Genomic DNA, 19,657 nt, shown 5'->3' on the forward strand with positions numbered 1-19,657 from the left:
GCTGTGGTCTTGATAATATTATCCTCTTTCCTATTTCCCTTCCTTCACCCCATTCTTTTTCCTTTTTCAATCGGACTAAAACATTAAAAATCAACATTTCAAGTAGGAAAATGATGTATCACCTGACTCTAAAGCTACCTCTTCATGTTACCTTCCTATGGAAGTTAATACAATGCACCATAGAAGACCATGTATAAGATACAGGTTCTGATAAATCAAGTTAGATGATTTTTGACACCCTAAGAAGAGCATTTGTACTGCATTGAAAGTCAAAAAAATAATAATAAAAAGAAAGTAATTTATGTGTAACTTACACCAGCACTTATAACTCAGTATCTAAAGAGTTCATATACAGACATGCACTCATATTTCATTTGATTAAATTAACTTGTTTAGCTTCTCAATCTTATTTATATTGAATATCCAGTAATGTCTTACCAAAGCCATGATGTCTGATATGTTGATAACCATGAGGAAAAGACTGGAAAAAAATAAATAAAAGATACATGTAACACAGTGAGCACATTTTAAAAGCATATTAATATCAAAATTAGAATAATCAAATGACCTAACATTCTGGTATTAGTATTTCTGCTTCTGAAAATACATTTGACAAAAGCTCTTTTCACATTATCATGGACTCCTGTCCCACAGTGATGGGCTGGACTTCAAAAATGTTACTTAACATTTTGAATATTTATTTTAAGTATATGAAGGGACATGAATTATGATTTTTTTATTAAGCTTTTCATATAAGATAATTACAGATATACATGTAATTGCAGAAATGATATAGAGGGAGCCCATGTACCCTCTTCTTCTCCAAGACTCTTGAGAGTCCCTTGGACTGCAAGGAGATCCAACCAGTCCATCCTAAAGGAGATCAGTCCTGGATGTTCATTGGAAGGACTGATGTTGAAGCTAAAACTCTAATATTTTGGCCACATGATGAGAAGGGCTGACTCATTTGAAAAGACTCTGATGCTGGGAAAGATTGAAGGGGGGAGGAGAAGAGGATGACAGAGGATGAGATGGTTGGATGGCATCACTGACTCAATGGACATGGGTTTGGGTGGACTCCGGGAGTTGGTGATGGACAGGGAGGCCTGGCGTGCTGCCGTTCATGGGGTCGCAAAGAGCTGGACACGACTGAGCGACTGAACTGAACTGAGCTGTTGCACTCTCTGCCCGGTTTCCCTACTGGTGAGTCTTTCAAAGCTCCAGGACAATATCACAACCCGGACACTGCCACCGGTGCTGGCAACACACAAAGTGTTTCCATCGTCACAAGGATCCCTTATGATGCTTGTGTTACAGATTTTACTCTGGGTGGTTTTACCTTTTTACAGTGTTATTTGGTGTTCTTTCTACCAAGTTTAATTTTTCCTGGGCCACATTTTTTCAGTGCTCTAGGGAATCGGAAGGTTGAAGACCTTAAGTCAGCCTTGTGTCTAAAAGAAATGTCACAATGTGCAGTAGCAGCCATTTCCAGTTTTATCTTATGCTACTAACTTCTACCACTAATTCAGCAGGTAAGTTTTCAGTTTCTATGGCATGCCAGTCACTGTGCTTATTGCTGGTAATACATCAGGTGACCAGAGCTTACCATCTAACTCAGGGAGACAAATAATAAATAGAACGTTTGCAATAACAATACAAGGTCAGGTGGTGTTAAATGTTAAGAAAAGTGGATTGACTGGACGAATATCTACGAGGAGGAGACATTTAAGCAGAGACGTGGATGAGCGGAGCGGACCACGAAACCGAATGAGCAGGAACACTACCGGGAGACCTAGCGTGGACCTACAAAGGGCGTGCGGACCCAGCGTGGACCTACAAAAGGCGTGCGACAGAACCGTGCATGGCGCCCAAGGAACAGCGAGCGCGCAGCCGGAAGCGGAGTGCGCGCAAAGGGCTGAGGGAAACGAGGACGAGAGGTGCAGGGCGGACCACAGGGCCACAGCCAGGGCTGCAGAACTGGTCCTCGCTGGGAAAAGAAGCCCCTGGAAGGTCTAAAGTCTGCACTATCCGTTGCGTACATAACACTTCTCGGAGGACAGGAGTACAAGCAGGGAGGTCAGCTAAGGGTCCGCTGAAGATGAATGATAATAGTGGGCTGTGGTGGTGATTGAGACGTGGACAGAAAGATGACACTGGTGACATTCAGCAAGTGGAAACACCAATGAGGGATGGGCGGACTTGAGCTTCTGCACTGGGTCAGATGAAAAAACAGGAGGAGCAGCTAGAGGTCGCCAGGAGGAAAGGGACTTGCTGAGTTCAATGTGCGCAAATTGAGTGGGTCAGTATAACATTCCGGGGAAATGTCAGTGACTTATAAGGGTTTAAAAGTCAAAGAGAAGACATTTACAAAGTCACACTTTGCCTTCTTTGCCTCAGTTCTCTCCCTTTGAATTCAGTTGTATTAAATACTTAAATACTAAAACTGTGTATTTAGTTTTTCGCTGTACTAAATAAATTTAAGGGACTAGATCTGATAGAGTGCCTGAAGAATTATGGATGGAGGTTCGTGACATTGTACAGGAGACAGGGAGCAAGACCATCTACAAAAAAAAGACATGCAAAAAAGCAGAATGGCTGTCTGGGGAGGCCTTACAAATACCTGTGAAAAGAAGAGAAGCGACAACAAAGGAGAAAAGGAAAGATATATCATTTGAATGCAGAGTTCCAAAGAAGTTCCAAAGCAAGGAGAGATAACAAAGCCTTCCTCAGCGATCAATGCAAAGAAATAGAGGAAAACAACAGAATGGAAAAGATTATAGATCTCTTCAAGAAAAAGAGAGATACCAAGGGAACATTTCATGCAAAGATGGACTCAATAAAGGACAGAAATGGTATGGACCTAACACAAGCAGAAGATATTAAGAAGAGGTGGCAAGGATACACAGAAGAACTGTACAAAAAAGATCTTCACAACCCAGATAATCACGATGGTGTGATCACTCACCTAGAGCCTGACATCTTGGAATGTGAAGTCAAGTGGGCCTTAGAAAGCATCACTACGAACAAAGCTAGTGGAGGTGATGGAATTCCAGTTGAGCTATTTCAAATCCTGAAAGATGATGCTGTGAAAGTGCTGCACTCAATATGCCAGCAAATTTGGAAAACTCAGCAGTGGCCACAGGACTGGAAAAGGTCAGTTTTCATTCCAATCCCAAAGAAAGGCAATGCCAAAGAATGCTCAGACTACCTCACAATTGCACTCATCTCACACACTAGTAAAGTAATGCTCACAATTCTCCAAGCCAGGCTTCAGTAATACGTGAACCGTGAACTTCCAGATGTTCAAGCTGGTTTTAGCAAAGGCAGAGGAACCAGAGATCAAATTGCCAACATCTGTTGGATCATCGAAAAAGCAAGAGAGTTCCAGAAAAACATTTACTTCTGCTTTATTGACTATGCCAAAGCCTTTGACTGTGTGGATCACAATCAACTGTGGAAAATTCTGAAAGAGATGGGAATACCAGACCACCTGACCTGCCTCTTGAGAAACCTACATGCAGGTCAGGAAGCAACAGTTACAACTGGACATAGAACAACAGACTGGCTCCATATCGGGAAGGAAGTACATCAAGGCTGTATATTGTCAGCCTTCCTATTTAACTTATATGCAGAGTACCTCATGAGAAACGCTGGGCTGGATGAAGCACAAAGTGGAATCAAGATTGCCAGGAGAAATATCAATAACCTCAGATATGTGGAAGGCAATGGCAACCCACTCCAGTATTCTTGCCTAGAGAATCCTGTGGACAGAGGAACCTGGTGGGCTGCTGTCCATAGGGTCGCATAGAATCAGACATGACTAAAGCGACTCAGCTTGCATGCCTGCATGCACTGGAGAAGGAAATGGCAACCCACTCCAGTATTCTTGCCTGGAGAATCCCAGGGACGGCGGGGCCTGGTGGGCTGCCATCTATGGAGTCGCACAGAGTCGGACACGACTGAAGTGACTTAGCAGCAGCAGCAGATATGCAGATGACACCACCCTTATGGCAGAAAGGGAAGAAGAACTAAACAGCCTCTTGATAAAAGTGAAAGAGGAGAGTGAAAAAGTTGGCTTAAAGCTCAACATTCAGAAGACGAAGATCATGGCATCTGGTCCCATCACTTCATGGCAAATAGATGGGGAAACAGTGGGAACAGTGTCAGACTTTATTTTTTTGGGCTCCAAAATCACTGCAGATGGTGATTGCAGCCATGAAATTAAGACGCTTACTCCTTGGAAGCAAAGTTATGACCAACCTAGATAGCATATTCAAAAGCAGAGACGCTACTTTGTCAACAAAGGTCCATCTAGTCAAGGCTATGGTTTTTCCAGTGGTCATGTATGGATGTGAGAGTTGGACTTGAAGAAGGCTGAGTGCCAAAGAATTGATGCTTTTGAACTGTGGTGTTGGAGAAGACTCTTGAGAGTCCCCTGGACAGCAAGAAGATCCACCAGTCTATCCTAAAGGAGATCAGTCCTGGGTGTTCATTGGAAGGAATGATGCTGAAGCTGAAACTCCAGTACTTTGTCCACCTGATGCGAAGAGCTGAGTCATCTGAAAAGACCCTGATGCTGGGAAAGATTGAAGGCAGGAGGAGAAGGGGATGACAGAGGATAAGATGGTTGGATGGCATCACTGACTCAATGGACATGAGTTTGGATAAACTCCAGGAGTTGGTGATGGACAAGGAGGCCTGGGGCGTGCTGCAGTTCATGGGGTTGCAAAGAGTCAGACATGATTGAGTGACTGAACTGAACTGAGTCTCAAGTTAAAATTACTACACACACACACATACACACACACACACACACACACTTTGATGAGTCTTCTATTTCTTGTCCCACATGTGCCGAGCACTTCTTGAAAGAAAGTGAAAGTGAAGTCGCTCAGTCGTGTCTGACTCTTAGCGACTCCATGGACTATAGCCTACCAGGCTCCTCCGTCCATGGGATTTTCCAGGCAAGAGTACTGGAGTGGGTTGCCATTTCCTTCTCCACAAGCTCTTCTTATTTAGACTTGAATTAAAAGTCCTTCTTAAAAAACTGTGTTCACTAACAGAGATGCAGGAAAGCACATGTCTGTCACTTTACTAGTTTTTTTTTTCTTTAATTGCATATAAGTCACTATTTTCTATGTGGTATTGACAAGGTATAAGTGCTTTTAATGTTAAATTCAAGTAAAAATCCTGTAAAAATATACTAAATTAGACTAGAAATAAGATTTCTACTATTTTTAAACCATGGAAGAAAGCCTTTTTTTAAAAAATTATTATGGCATACACATAATAATATGCTATACTCAGTTCTAGCCTAAATTCATCAAGAAGAACATGCAAATTTATTCTAATATTCATTATTTCTTTCAGTATTGAATATTCCAGTTTGATTAAAGAATAATAAAACTGCTAGGAGACTACATATTTATCTCAAGTGTCTTTCAGAAAGGCTGATCAGTCCTGTGCAGATGAAACAATTTCATTGCTTCAGAAGAGCAAACAGTTGGGTTGACAGCTTCTCTTCCAGTCTTTGATTACTTAACACATTGATTGTCCCACAAATTCCTAGAAACTCAGAAACAGTACTTCCTATTCCATTTGTCAAAAGTTTAGTAATCAAGACTGAGAAACCACATAAATTAGGGACATCTAGAAGCTAATTTCAACTGATATAAAATGACATAATGTTATAACACATGTATCTAATACACATTTATGAGAGAATCCAAAAGAAAACAGGATGATATCACCTGGAGTTGTAGGCACAGCTATATCTACAATGAACAAGTTACTAACTACAAGAATTTGACATTTATATTTTATAGTTTTCTAGGGGGGGGTTCCTCTCTAGCTGGGGGCATTCTAATAATATTTTATAGTTGAAAAAGCATATTTTTATGTTACAGGCTATAATCAACTATTTCCTCTAATGACTACACAATTCTGGCTAAAAGGGCGGAACATTTTTTCCCTCATTTTTATAATAAACAATCTATGTTACAGTATCTTAATAGCAATCACAGAAAATACCATCAAATGTTTACTTTCGTTTCCTAAAAGTGAACAAATTCAAAGCATTCATCTTACCTTTTTGAAGATAATTGAGTAGTTACCTGAACAGCTTCAAAAGCACACATCACAAGAACAAAGGGGATTAAAATCTGTTTGAAAGAAAAACAAATGATGCCGTGGGTGCCTGTAGCATTTGAAGAAATACTTCGATTTCTCACAATCTATCTGTATTAGTGGAAAGCAAATGCTGAAATACAATCAAGATGCCAGTGGCATGTAGAGTAGTGATCAAATGGATTTAGAAATCCACATCAAGTGATCAAATGGATCTAGAAATCCACGTCAGCAGCAGAGGCAGAAAACGATAACAACAAACGTTTCAGATAAAGCCTAGTCCAGCTTTTTGTTCTCCTGAACTCATTATAATAATTAACGACTATGTTCAAATGATCCCAAGAGGGTGTGAAAGGCACACAGGCCCAAATCAAATTAATTATGAAGCCTGAAGATCTGACTCACAGATCCTTGAACTCATCTGGTTATTTGTCACTACAACTCTGTTAACATGATTTAACTGCCTAACCGTTGCTTTCTGTGGTTTTATTTCAATACTAATTTATTCCTGATTATAAAATTCATACTCGGTAAAAAAAAAAATGGAGAAAGGTATAATAAAATTTATATTGGTTGAAAAAAAATCCTATAAGCCAGAAATAACACCATTAATATTTTGAGATACTGTTTTCCAATGACCAGTTAAAAATACACACACATGATGCTTAAACAAAGAGGGGAGGGAGAAGATATGGAAAAGAGATGATGCTCACAACTACATAAGATTCCTGTTCAAGTGAAGACTACATGAGTGAAATAGAGTTCTAAGAGGACTTTCACTTCCAGCCACATCAGTCAATAAAAGTGACCAAATACATTTAGTCAGTAAAGCTTACTGAATTAAGCTGGAGATTACAGATTGAGCATTTAATGTAAATTTTAGTTTTTCTTTCTTTTTTTCTTGTTTTTAATTAAAGGCTCATGATCTTTAACAGACTGAGAAAAGAACTACCACCATCAAGAAAAATGTACATAGACTAAAGAAACTATTAATACACATTTCAAAATAACAGAGTATGTGACATGAGAAAATGAACATCTTTTTAACATTTCCTAAAATCACCTTTGCATTTGTGCAGTAACGAAACAGGATATTAATCCTATTAAGATATACATACTTTCAACAATTATTACTTATGTAATCTGAATAGGAAACAATCAGATTTTAGGCAGATATTAGTTCTTGTATTTAAACAAGTACATACTAAGTATATAAAATGTGCCAGGCACTATGGTAGAGGGAATAAGACAAGCTTAATAATCCTAGAGAGAAAGGGAAAGAATGTGAATTACATTCCACTGGAGAGTCTGAACCCCTGGAAAGCTGATAATTTGTCATTATCTTAGAATCCTCAGGACCCAGCTGGTGCTGATAAGCCTTCAATGACATATTTATTGAATGAATAAATCAATTCTAGGTACAAGGATTATGAGAAAAGATGATAACGTGCTGGTAGTCTTGTGGGTGGGGAACACGGCTTTGGGGAACCTTTCATCTTGAGGAGCAAGGCAGTTTTGATCCACCCTTCACTTCCCAGGCTTTAATCACCTTTGATAGGACTTCCTGGGACTAACAGAGATTCTCTACTTTTTTGAAGTTAAATGGGCTTAAGACTAAACCAAGAAGATTAACTCTATTTTGGAGCATAGGCTAAAGCGTCCCCCACTCCCATTCAGCAGTGTCTGAGAAGGCGTCTACTTTCCAGCTACTTAGCTCTGCCACTTCATAATCTTAATGTCACGTGTCACATGATCTTCATGGGACAATGAGTTCCTAATCTTAATTAATCAGTATCTTAAGAAAAGAAGAAAACCAACCTTCCACATTATCAGGGCTCCCATCTTGAAAGGACTAAACACGGTCAGAAAGCAGTAGACGGAGGAAGGGTCAAAGCTAAGGAATCAACAAGAAAAGGGATTTCAGAATTCACATTATTGCAACTTGAATGTTCTGAAAAGGATGTTTAAATTAACTTTCTGAAAGCTATTCTTACTATAACACAAGTATACAGTGTATCAAGAATTATTATGGGGGCTTTTCTGGTGGCTCAATGGTGAAGAATCCACCTGCCAATGCAGGAGACACAGGTCTGATCCCTGATCCGGGAAGATCCCACTGGCTGTGGAGCTACTGCGTGTGCGGTGGAGCCTGGGAGCCGCACTGCGCCCATGAGCCGCACCTACCAGAGAGGAGCCCCCGCTCTTCGCAACCTGAGAAAGGCCGCATGCAATGACAGAGATGCAGCGCAGCCCAAAGTAAAGAAAGTAAATATTGTCTGAAAAGAATTGTTACAGTCAGTAACATGAATGAGATAGACTTGTATGTGCCAATTTCCAAAACACATCCTTCAGGATAAAAAGCAAGAACAAAATCCCTAATTTGTATATTTTCTGGTTATATATATATGGATATATATAGTTGTTATTTAAAATTACCTGTTAACAGAAGCTATATTTCCAGTTCCAAAAAAGGCTGTCACTAAGAAGAAGACCTAAATAGAGTTAAAGGAAATGCCAGAACAAGTCAGAATCCATAGAAGCTCCTTTTCGTTTAGAGAAGGCATATCTGTTCTACCACGAGGGTAATTTGCTTTCTCTACTTGTACACTTGGTGGTAAATTGCTGAAAATGAGTGTTCCACCATATTTCCTTGTGAATGCATTTGGAAAGAACCAGGCTGAACAAGCGACATACTAAGAACAGCAAGGCCTGGGAGTCACACTCGCTCGTCACCGGTCACCTCGGGAAGGTTACTATTTTCCTCCCCTCTCACATAGGCATTGGATTAGTGTTATCTGTAGCTGGCAGCTAAAGATTAAAAAAAGAAGTGATAGACATTTTCAGCTGAAACACAGTTTCAGTTCAGATATGCTCGCTGGGTCCACTATACATGAAATGGTTCTTCGGGAGGCTCAGGAAGAAATAAGATGCCGTGTTTTAAAAGAATTCAATTAGAAGATGAGAAAGTGTTAAACATCTTTTTGACATTTCTTCAACTTATATTTGTAATAGTGCAGTAATAAAAAGTAGATATTAGTTTTATTGGTGTCTAAGAACTTACTGCTAGTAAAGCATTTAAAATAGTGTTTGGTCCCCTGAAAGTGCTCGATAAATGTTAGTTACTTTATTATTATAGGCACATACACAAAAGTGGTACAGAACAGTGAGGAGGAAGGATGAGTCACGGCAGATCTCACTGAAGAAGTGGTATCTGAGTTGGTGACTTGAGCCTTAAATATATTCATGGTTCTATCCATTCAACCAATTCACTAACCAACCAATATTTATCACCTAGTATGTCAGAAGCAGAGCTAGGCACTAAGAATATAATTATAAATACAACAGTATAAAGTGCTCATATGGTAACTAAAATTTTGATGATAGGTAGAAGTGGGTAAGATTCATTAAAGGTAAATAACGGGAAAGTAAGCGCATTAATGAAGGGTACAGAAAGTTGAAGCAAGAAATACAGATTGGTGGCATATTAATAAAAAGCCGTGAACTTTATTGTGGAGACGTTCAAGAGTCAGCAAGCATTTTCAGTGAGTGATACAAACAAGAAATATCAACAACAGTGAAATATTTGATCAGGGAGACTAATAATTAGAGGCAGGAAATTCAGATATGAAGCTCTTTTAATAGTCCATAAGTTGGGGACCAGGAAAGTCTGAACCGGTGTGGTCAGAGTGGAAATGGAGGAGAGAAACCGTGGGACCTTGGTCAGGGGCTAGTTAAATATGACAACAAGTTTGACGGCCTGGGAACACAGCAACAACATTAAATGAGATGAGGTCAGGCAGAGACTGACTTTGGAGAGGGGTGGGCAGTCGTCAGTCAGTGTGGACATATATTTGGTGACGCCCAGCAGGATGTGGTGGAGCTGGTGGTAAAGAACCGCCTGCCAACGCAGGAGACATAAGAGATGTGGGTTCGATTCCTGGGTCAGTAAGACAGCATGGCGATCCAGTCCAATATTCTTGCCTGGAGGATCCCATGGACAGAGGAGCCTGGTGGGCTACAGACCACGTGGTCGCAAGGAGTCAGACACAACTGAAGCGACTTGACACGCACGCAGGCGGCAGGAACGGTAGTCACGTGACTCTAGAGGTCAGGGCTGGAGAGGTCGGTCTCAGAGGTGTGTGCACAGAGAGAGGTGTCAGTCCGAGCTATAGGAGAGGGTGCCGCTACCCAGGCACGCTTAGAGGAGGAGGTTAATGACAGAGCTCAGAGGAAAAGCATGCATCGTGTAGGAGCAGAGGAAGAGTGAGTTTTCGTGAAGGAGAATAGAGGTGGTGTAGGACCTGAGAAGAGAGCCTGGATCGTGTTCTGGAGGACAAAGGAAAAGAAAGACATCAGTTGAGGCGAATACTGTAAGAGCGGTCAAGTGAAACCAAACACATGGGACTGTGCGACGTCCACTCCTGGTCTGCAGGCCACACACACGAGAAACCAAACACACGAGAGTGTGCAGGCCAGGAGAGGACGTCAGCACAGCAAGGACAAGCATTCAAAGGCACCCGTCTAGGCTGAGGAGATCGCACATAAATGGGGAGGAAATGGTAGCAGCAGGGAGCTAGGCTGTAAACACTACGGACAGATGAAGGATAATTGAGGAGGAGGCAGGGCTCAGCAGAAGGAGCATCTTATTAGCACAGGCTGAGTGGAAGGAGTCGGCAAGACAGAAAGCCAAATTGAGAGTGAAGGCAAGAGGCAGAGGAGAGAAGAGGAGCACTGATCTCCTGGACCTCAGTGGTCCAGACTCCACTGTGTCCGTTCAAAGGAGATACCTCCCGATGGACACCTTGAAGCCGGTCAGCTCGCCTTTCCAAAGCGAGACGGTATTCCCGTTACATTGTCTTTCAAACTTCTAACGCTAACAGCTGTCACACAAGGTGATCCAGCAACCTCGTGAGACATGTTATATGAGTACCATATAAAGTACACATAAAAACATACAGACCTAACACATTTGTCTGTTGCATCATTCTTTATGCTTTTCTACAGTTTCAGACATTTTCTGAAGTGCAATCTGTATGAGAAAACCGTGTTTGGGAGGCCGGTGAGACAGCCTCCAAGGTTGACACCACTGTCAAGCGACCGGTGGAAACCGCACCTCCCGCTCCCCAGCACTTCTCTTATTCCATTAAATGGGAGGCTGCAGCGCCTTAAAACAAAACCCCACAGAAAGGATACAAGGAAAAAGGCCCTGCGGATGTCATCCAGGCAGAGGTCTCGACACTGGGCTGCGTCAGCGTTACAGGCAAACTGGATGGTGGAGACCTGTGGGGTGAGAAGAGAGATAACGCACAATCCCTTCCCTCCACCTGCAGGGCAAACTCACTGTCTCAGCTACAACAGCCAGGAAGATAGCTTGTACTGACACACAAAAAATAGAAATCTCTTCCTGCAGCTTAATTTCACTTAATAAAATCTGCCAAGGTAAAACACACTGTTAATAATACACTGAACAGAGTTGTAGTAGTGCCGTACGAGTAACAAAAGCGACACTTGGGGTTCCCTTACCCTGTACAAATGCTTCACTTATCCTGTATAAATGCTTCACTTATCCTGTACAAATGCTTCACTTTAAAAGCACTATTATAATCTTTCCCTTTTCTAACACCTGATTTCTCAATGTTCTGATCTTCTCAAACTCAGGTATAGAAAGACATTAAAAAAGCATTGATAAACTAAATATTTCTCTGTATAAATAAGTAAAATATTTCTGTCCTGCTAAAATAAAAACTCTCTCAATTTCAACAAGATGGGTGCACTCTTGCTTAACCCCCCTTCCCCCACAAAACAAAAACTCATGGACAAGTTTGAAGGGAGGCTTTCCCTATCTCCCACTTCCCATGTAATCTTCTACTAAGTTCGGAAGATGCTTTAATCTTCTTCTTTAGAAAAAGACGTATCTTTCAGTTAAAATATAGAATTTAAAAAATAACACAATGAGCCTCATTTTTAATTTAATAATATTTAGTTATTAAAATATTGAATATTTAATACTAAAGACAGTCTGATCATTTACTTAAATCTAATTAAAATTACTTTTTTATGTATTGTTTTAATATTTCAGGGCCGAAAGCTTAAAACCAGTAATTACTCAATAATATTTCAATAAAATTTCTTTATTGAAATTATTTATTCTAAGTCATCAAGTACTCTGCGAACTCAACTAGAACCAGCTAAGGCTGAATCGATGGATCAACTATGAAGGTATTTTCCTGCAGCATCCATTTTATCTGACCTCAGTAAAACTGTAAATATTCTATCATCAATTTCTTATAATTATCTTCAGTTTTGAAATAAGGGCAAGAGATATCAATCAACTCTCCAGCCCAGCATGATAAAGGTACCCTTAATATTTGGTTGGCTTTTAGCCAATTCGAAGGACGTTATGTTGAATAAACAGTCTGAGATTTGGACGGAGGCCACGTCACTACGGCGACAGAGTAAGCGCTTTGGATTAGAATCACTAGAAAGAGAGACTAACCCTGGGAACACATGTCTCACTTCACGGTCAGACTCATGCGCTGACGTGTGGCAACACGAATATTCTTCCAACAAAAATAAATGGAAGGAAACAAAAATTAAATGTGAAAACAAAGGGAAACAAGATAAATAACACTCTTTGCCCTCTGTTCTTTCACTTATATTAATGGCTTTTTACATCAGAGAGTCACAAACAGTCTTTAAGAAAAGCCCAACCCATATATTCATAAAACAATAAAATCATGCTTTTCTAAATGAAAATTTCCTTACAAACTGTTTGACTTAATTTTTAACTTAATTATTAATATGTTAAGTAGTACAGATTTTTAAGTAGAATTTTTTGTTCTGGCTGTGCTGTGTGGCATGTGGAAATCTTAGCTCCCCAACCAGGGATCAGATCCACGCCCCCTGCATTGGAAGCGCAAAGTCTTAACCGCTGGACAGCCATGGAAGTCTTAAGTAGAATTTTTGATGAAATATTGCAACTTCCTCATGGGATTAGAATGCGACTATTTTAGTATTCTCAAATGCAAGAGCGCTTTTGACAAGCTACCTTCTGTTTACAGGAGACAACAGAGTGCTGCAGGGTCTCTTGCTCCATGTGTATCCAGACAAACATCAAACAGGACAGCACTAACGGAAAGAGAGCTTCATACCTGAGGGGTCAGGGGTGGGCATGGAAGTGAGAGGGCAGAAACGAAAGGAAAAAATTAAACACAAAGGCAAGTTAAAACAATTTTGATAATACTTCTAAGTTACATTATCACAAAATTTAATTTTTTTAGGTTTTCCAGAGGAAGAAAGTAGGGAAAGAAAGCAACATTTAAATATAAACTCCAACACCATCTTTTTTTGAAATTTATCAAAACTGGAGACCATTACGCATTTAAAATAGCAGAGATATTTAAGTCACTCGTAAGGCAAATGACAGAAGTGCACCAACAAAGAAAACATAAGGCAAAGGCAAAAGTCATCAATATAAAGAGAACAGCAAGATAAACACTTCAAATTTCTTTAAAAATGGGTATAATACAGGAATACAAACCTCTCAAAAAGAAAAAAAGAGCCTATACATTAAAATATGTTTGACTTTATGGAAAACTGATATAGAAATTAAAAAATAGATTACACAGCCACTTAAAATATTTACTCATTAAAAAAATAATCCAGATAAAAGTATAATAAAAGAATAATTATAAAAGTATAATAAATACTTCCTGTAAGGCAATCCAGTACTATGCATCAAGAACCTCAAAACTATTCACATAGTACAATCTAATAATGTTCCTTCTAGGAATTTACCCTGAGAAAATAATCAGACATATGCACCATGATTCCCATATGAAGACATTTGTTGTAATATGTTTACGGAAAAGAAAAACAAGAAAACAAGCTAATATTCACAGGGGAGTTTGATTAAATAATGTACAGTACTTCGCGAGGCTGGTGTATAACGTGGAAATTATAATGTGGACAAAGGAGAGATGTTCATGAGATGACACAGTGTCAGACGGTTTTCTAGTCCTTTTCCGCCCGAGTTTAAGGCGTGTTTCATTTCTGTAATCCCCCAGACACTCTCCACATGACAGCAGTTGTCATCTGCTCTGACCACGTTTACTGACGCCTTCCCCAGTGGTCTGCAGAGTCTCTGCCTGCGCCAGTCTTCTCTCCACACAGGCCCACCTCAGAAGCACTTGCTGATGAGCTACTTAACTGGGTGGAAGTTGCAACACAAAATTAAGCAAACCAAATCGAAACAAAACAACCTGTATTTCTCATTCAACTTTTTCAACTACCGAACTCTAATCCATATGGTACTATTTCCTAAACAAGAGAAAGCAAGAAAACCAAAACCCTTTAAATGTGACCACCAATCATAAAACAAGACCCTGAAAATTGGGCAGAAGAAAACATTCAGCTTTGAGAAAGCATATATAAATCACTTGGTATATACGGTTTAGAACATCCAAGGATACGAACAGACAATACACATGCGAGAAAACACTACTAGTAAAACAAGTGCAGAAAATACCCAAAGCTGTACTGTTTTCGGCCTACTAAAATAGCTTTTGATATTCTTATGTATAAATTAAAGTACAAATACTGCGACAGATATGATGAAGTGCGTCTCCTCATAGGTTGTTGGTAATATTATAAACTGGTGCTGTTCTTAAGACAAAAGTAAAAAAAAAAGTTCATATTCTATGGCCCACTTATAATACAGCTGAGAAGTGAGCAAAGAAAATAATCTATTAATAACTATATAAAAAGCTTATGCAAAACATATAACTCAAAATATTATTTATGATACTAAGAATTAGAAATAAAGTGACCAAAAATAGGGGAATAATAAAAGCATCAAGGAGTAGCGATATTACATAATATTAAAAATCTATTAAAATGATTCTTAGGAAGCCTGTAAACCACCTGGGAAAATGCTTCTAAAATTAAGTAGAAAATTAAGATACAAAATAGTACATGGACTATCATTAATACTGTATTAAAAAGATAAGTACAGAGCTAAGACTGGAAGGAAATATGACAGAAGATCAAGAGGAGGGGTAGGGTTAGTATATGATTTTCTTCCTTATCTCTACTTCGCAAAATGTGATTGTATGATGTTTACAGTGATTTAAAAAAAACAATTGAAAAGGAAAGATTTAGAATGCCTCCATCCTAGCCATTCTTGAATATACGGTTCAATTTTCACCTAAGTCCGTGATGGCACCAATTCAATCCCTTTCTCTAGTCATTCTTTATATCATATTTTCACAATAAACTTATGATAATTTAACTGCAGAGTACAGCATGAGAAATGCTGGGCTGGATGAAGCACAAGCTGGAATCAAGATTGCCGGGAGAAATACCAATAACCTCAGATATGCAGATGACACCATCCTTATGGCAGAAAGTGAAGAAGAACTAAAGAGCCTCTTGATGAAGGTGAAAGAGGAGAGTGAAAAAGTTGGCTTAAAGCTCAACATTCAGAAAACTAAGTTCATGGCATCTAGTCCAATCACTTCATGGCAAATAGATGGGGAAACAGTGAAAATAGTGGCAGACTTTATTTTGGGGGGCTCCAAAATCACTGCAGATGGTGATTTCACTGTAGCCATGAAATTAAAAGATGCTTACTCCTTGGAAGGAAAGTTATGATCAACCTTGACAGCATATTAAAAAGCAGAGACGTTACTTTGCAAACAAAGGTCCGTCTAGTCAAAGCTATGGTTTTTCTAGAAGTCATGCTGAGCGCTGAAGAGTTGATGCTTTTGAACTGTGGTGTTGGAGAAGACTCTTGAGAGTCCCTTGGACTGCAAGGAGATCCAACCAGTCCATTCTGAAGGAAATCAGTCCTGAATATTCATTGGAAGGAATGATGCTTGAAGCTGAAGCTCCAATACTTTGGCCACCTGATGGCGAAGAGCTGACTCACTTGAAAAAACCCTGATGCTGGGAAAGATTGAAGGCGGGAGGAGAAGGGGACGACAGAGGATGAGATGGTTGGATGGCATCACTGACTCTAGGGACATGAGTTTGAGTAAACTCTGGGAGTTGGTGATGGACAGGGAGGCCTGGCGTGCTGCAGTCCATGGGGTCGCAGAGTTGGACACGCCTGAGTGACTGAACTGAACTGAATTGCTGCATTATATAATTGCCTAACATTGTAAAATAGAGTCCACATTTTATAGACGTTCACAACTGTTACAGACCTGGGGTATACTAATTATTCTATCCGTATGTCTGTCTAGTGTTCAGGATACTAGAAATGTGAAGGAACACAACTGTTGACTAATTGAATCAAGGTGTACTTTGAGGATAAAAAAAACATGATCTTAAAAAATATTTGTATTTATATGTGAAATTATTCTTTCCTACCACATAAAAATAGAAATTCCATAGTTCAACAAATAGTGCTACAGATTTACTTCTTTTCAAAACTATTATATACAATTTTTGTAAAATGTAGGTGAATAAATCTGATAAAGACAATCTTCTTATGAGACTTTATTTGAGACAACTAATATCTCATATAAAGTCTCTGTATCTGAATTAATAAACTGAAATACCAATAAAATGTCATTATGGGCTCACAGTGTACTTAAAAGTTAGACTAAGTTAGGATCTGTTTAGTTTGGTCTCTGTGACAACTGAATTGGGCTGAAAAGACATTCAGTTTATATTACACTTTGTTAAGCAAAGGAATAATCAAAATTTTGGAAAAACATGTTTAACCAACTTAAGAAAACTATTTTTAAGTATTACAATAGCTTCCATTTGCATAAAAATAATCAAATGCTGATTAAAAATGAATCTTCTTTATTCACTTAATCAAGGATGCATTGTTAGAATTTAGAATTTCTATTAATGTACTTTTGTAAAGTAATAAAACTGCATTTCTTTTAAATATCCTGTAATTCTCACTATTCACACTTATTCACATAGAGAACCCTCTGGGTTGTCCAAAATAGTGGTGTGGAGCAACGGCAGGCGGACTACGTTTTGCAAAACTGATTTGCCATTGAAAGATGTACTAACTGAGATTATTAGGCTCCTGTTTCAGCTACCTCTGTTTTAATTATTTTTGCAAAGGTAAATACTTTTTGATGTTGCAAAATATATTTCTTAATACATTCATTAATAAGGTCACACTCATCATTAGTATTCTGATTTCAGATGTGATTTTTCACTTTTTAGATTTTTTTAAATTAAACATGCTTATGATAATCTGCTTTGGTATCTTTTGACAATGAAATTGATAATTTAAAACACTAGAATACTAAAAAAATTTTTAAATAAAACATAAAACACTAATACTTTCCCTAATATAAGTCATATGATTAACTCACTCTACACTATGAAATATTTTTGACTTAAAATTCAGCTTTAATTACTCTTCCTTCCTTCTTTTATTCCTAATCCAGGAAACCAAATCTATTTCTAGATTTGTTTGAATTTTTGAATCTATAATACATTTCTTTAAATATTTAGATTAAAAGATATAGATTGCTTTAGAATTTAAAGGCTCAAAAAAGATCTTAAAGTGACTATGTAGGAGCTGGCACATATTCTGAACACTCTTAAACATCCACCTCCTAAAGACAACCCCCGGGTGTGATCTTAATGAAACTTGTGTGTTGTCCCAAATGGAGGGTTAGAAATGATTTTTTCTTCTACTTTTTAAATCTAGACTAAAACCTTGTGCATATTCTAATTCATAGGTACTTTAATGGATTCTGATTATAATTTAACTACTTATCCTGAAATTTCACCAATAAAGGAGAAAAGAGTGAATAGCATTAAGTCTTATTATGTTTACACTCTTGAGTAAGAACATGCTGATAGACTTCAAGTTTTATTTGAAAACTGAAAATTCTAGGCCTCAAGTCAAGGTGACTGGTGAAAATGTCCAAGTTGTTCATATTACATCTTCACAGACACACAACAGATCAGGTTCTGGGGGAGAAATGAAAAAACAGGTATGGGGAACTTTGTTAAGAGAAAGAGACTACAAGAACTCCTGGGTTCTAGATCACTTAGGATGTTAGAGTCTATATGAAAAGATTTTGAGAACATCCCTCTAATTCTGATATAGGAGATATTAGGCTTCCCACAAAATGAACCCAAGTCTTGGACACAAAATGGCTTTACAAAATCATATATAAACTATTGATAGAAATTATCTGTTGATAGCACAATGGTGAATCCCTAGGTTTATTCTAATTGAGATCAAGATCCTATATTTAGACTGAATTTTGAAACTCAGTAATGTGCGTATTTTTTGCCCCCATAAGGATTTAAGTAAAGATGAAATAAAATTTGAAAGCAAATGAAGAACGCTGTTCTTCAGAGCAGACACGGAGAGTATCATTGTTCTCACTGATTTCTAGAGAATGCTTCAGACTAACCCAAATCAAGCTGTTCTTTTTTGGTTTTACAAGAAAACTTCAATCTTCAATGACAATGTATTCTCTCACTTTTAAGAAAATATTCTAAAAGGTTTCTGAATCAAAAGGAATATTTGTACTATGACATATTTAAGGGTAAATATAACAGAAGATGTATTCAAAAAAGAATGAACAAATCAAAACATAATTTACAGTGGATGAAAGGAAAGCAACAAAAACTAAAATTTTTATAAGTCATTGTTTGAGATTTAAAATTCCTCTACAATCTATCTGAACTTTCTAACACTGTATGTAAGCAACATTTTAGCAACTTTAGGAAATAAACAGAAACACAAGACAACAGGTAATACTCTGAAAACGGTACGACAAAGAAAACTGCAGAGAACAGATAAAGGCATAGACAGTTTTTACAGAGGAAAAATGCTTGCAATGCATTCTCAAGATTCACATGTTTTTCATTTCCAGAGGTTAAATACTTAGAGAAAGGTCAGTATATCATTTAAAACTTGCTACTAAAAATTAAAATCTTAAAACAGTTTATACCCTGTACTTAGAAGTAGGTAGGTCGACATCGAGGAAACAAGAATGCTGAACAATCGATCAAAGAGGACCGGAGGGCTCAGGAGAGGCATGACGAAGGAGGAGGCTGCAATAAAACAGATTTGGGTGGAGTCAGTATGAGGGACACAGAGTACAGAGTTTAAAGCACTGAATAATCTATTATCACTTACAGCATTTATTGTTGTGTGACATTTAAAAGGAAACTACACTTGCCCTACTCATTTTTGTAAGACACTTAAAACTCCATATGTTTAATGACATTCCCTCACTTTAACCACATTTTAGTTCAGATTTTTTCAGTGTATATCCTCACTCTTGCTCACTGTAATAACTCCTAAGAGAATAACGTAAATAATAAAAATAAATATTACTCAAGATTCAGCAACTTTTCTCTTAATTAGACATTTAATTCAAAGACAGAGGTTGATTTTCCCTAAACCCCACCCCTCCCCGCTTTTCCCCAAGTTTTCCCACTGCAAAGTATTGCATTGAGAGTTACAGCATGCTAGTTAGAAAAGGAGACAAGAGAAAAGGAGTTCACCACTCAAGAGAGCTGTAATAGGAGTAAT

The 19,657-nt window shown here is 38.3% G+C and overlaps 1 protein-coding gene across 13 annotated transcripts in view; it reads right to left on the reverse strand.

Annotated features, from left to right (window-relative positions):
• The window catches only part of PIGN (phosphatidylinositol glycan anchor biosynthesis class N), a 104,380-nt gene that overhangs the window by 24,026 nt on the left and 60,697 nt on the right, over positions 1 to 19,657 (reverse strand). For all 13 annotated transcript variants that reach the window (XM_086373702.1, XM_086373705.1, XM_086373698.1 and 10 more), the window contains 7 exons: positions 19,071 to 19,173; positions 13,175 to 13,277; positions 11,320 to 11,406; positions 8,563 to 8,618; positions 7,945 to 8,020; positions 6,088 to 6,161; positions 439 to 481 (listed from right to left, as the gene is read on the reverse strand). In XM_086373702.1, coding sequence (XP_086229828.1) covers positions 439 to 481; positions 6,088 to 6,161; positions 7,945 to 8,020; positions 8,563 to 8,618; positions 11,320 to 11,406; positions 13,175 to 13,277; positions 19,071 to 19,173 — 542 coding nt within the window. The remainder of the gene's footprint in view (positions 1 to 438; positions 482 to 6,087; positions 6,162 to 7,944; positions 8,021 to 8,562; positions 8,619 to 11,319; positions 11,407 to 13,174; positions 13,278 to 19,070; positions 19,174 to 19,657) is intronic.

Source organism: Bos grunniens, chromosome 24 (genome assembly GCF_055505025.1).
Source record: "Bos grunniens cultivar Pamir isolate PY7600 chromosome 24, Bosgru_T2T1.0, whole genome shotgun sequence".
Lineage (NCBI taxonomy): Eukaryota > Metazoa > Chordata > Mammalia > Artiodactyla > Bovidae > Bos > Bos grunniens.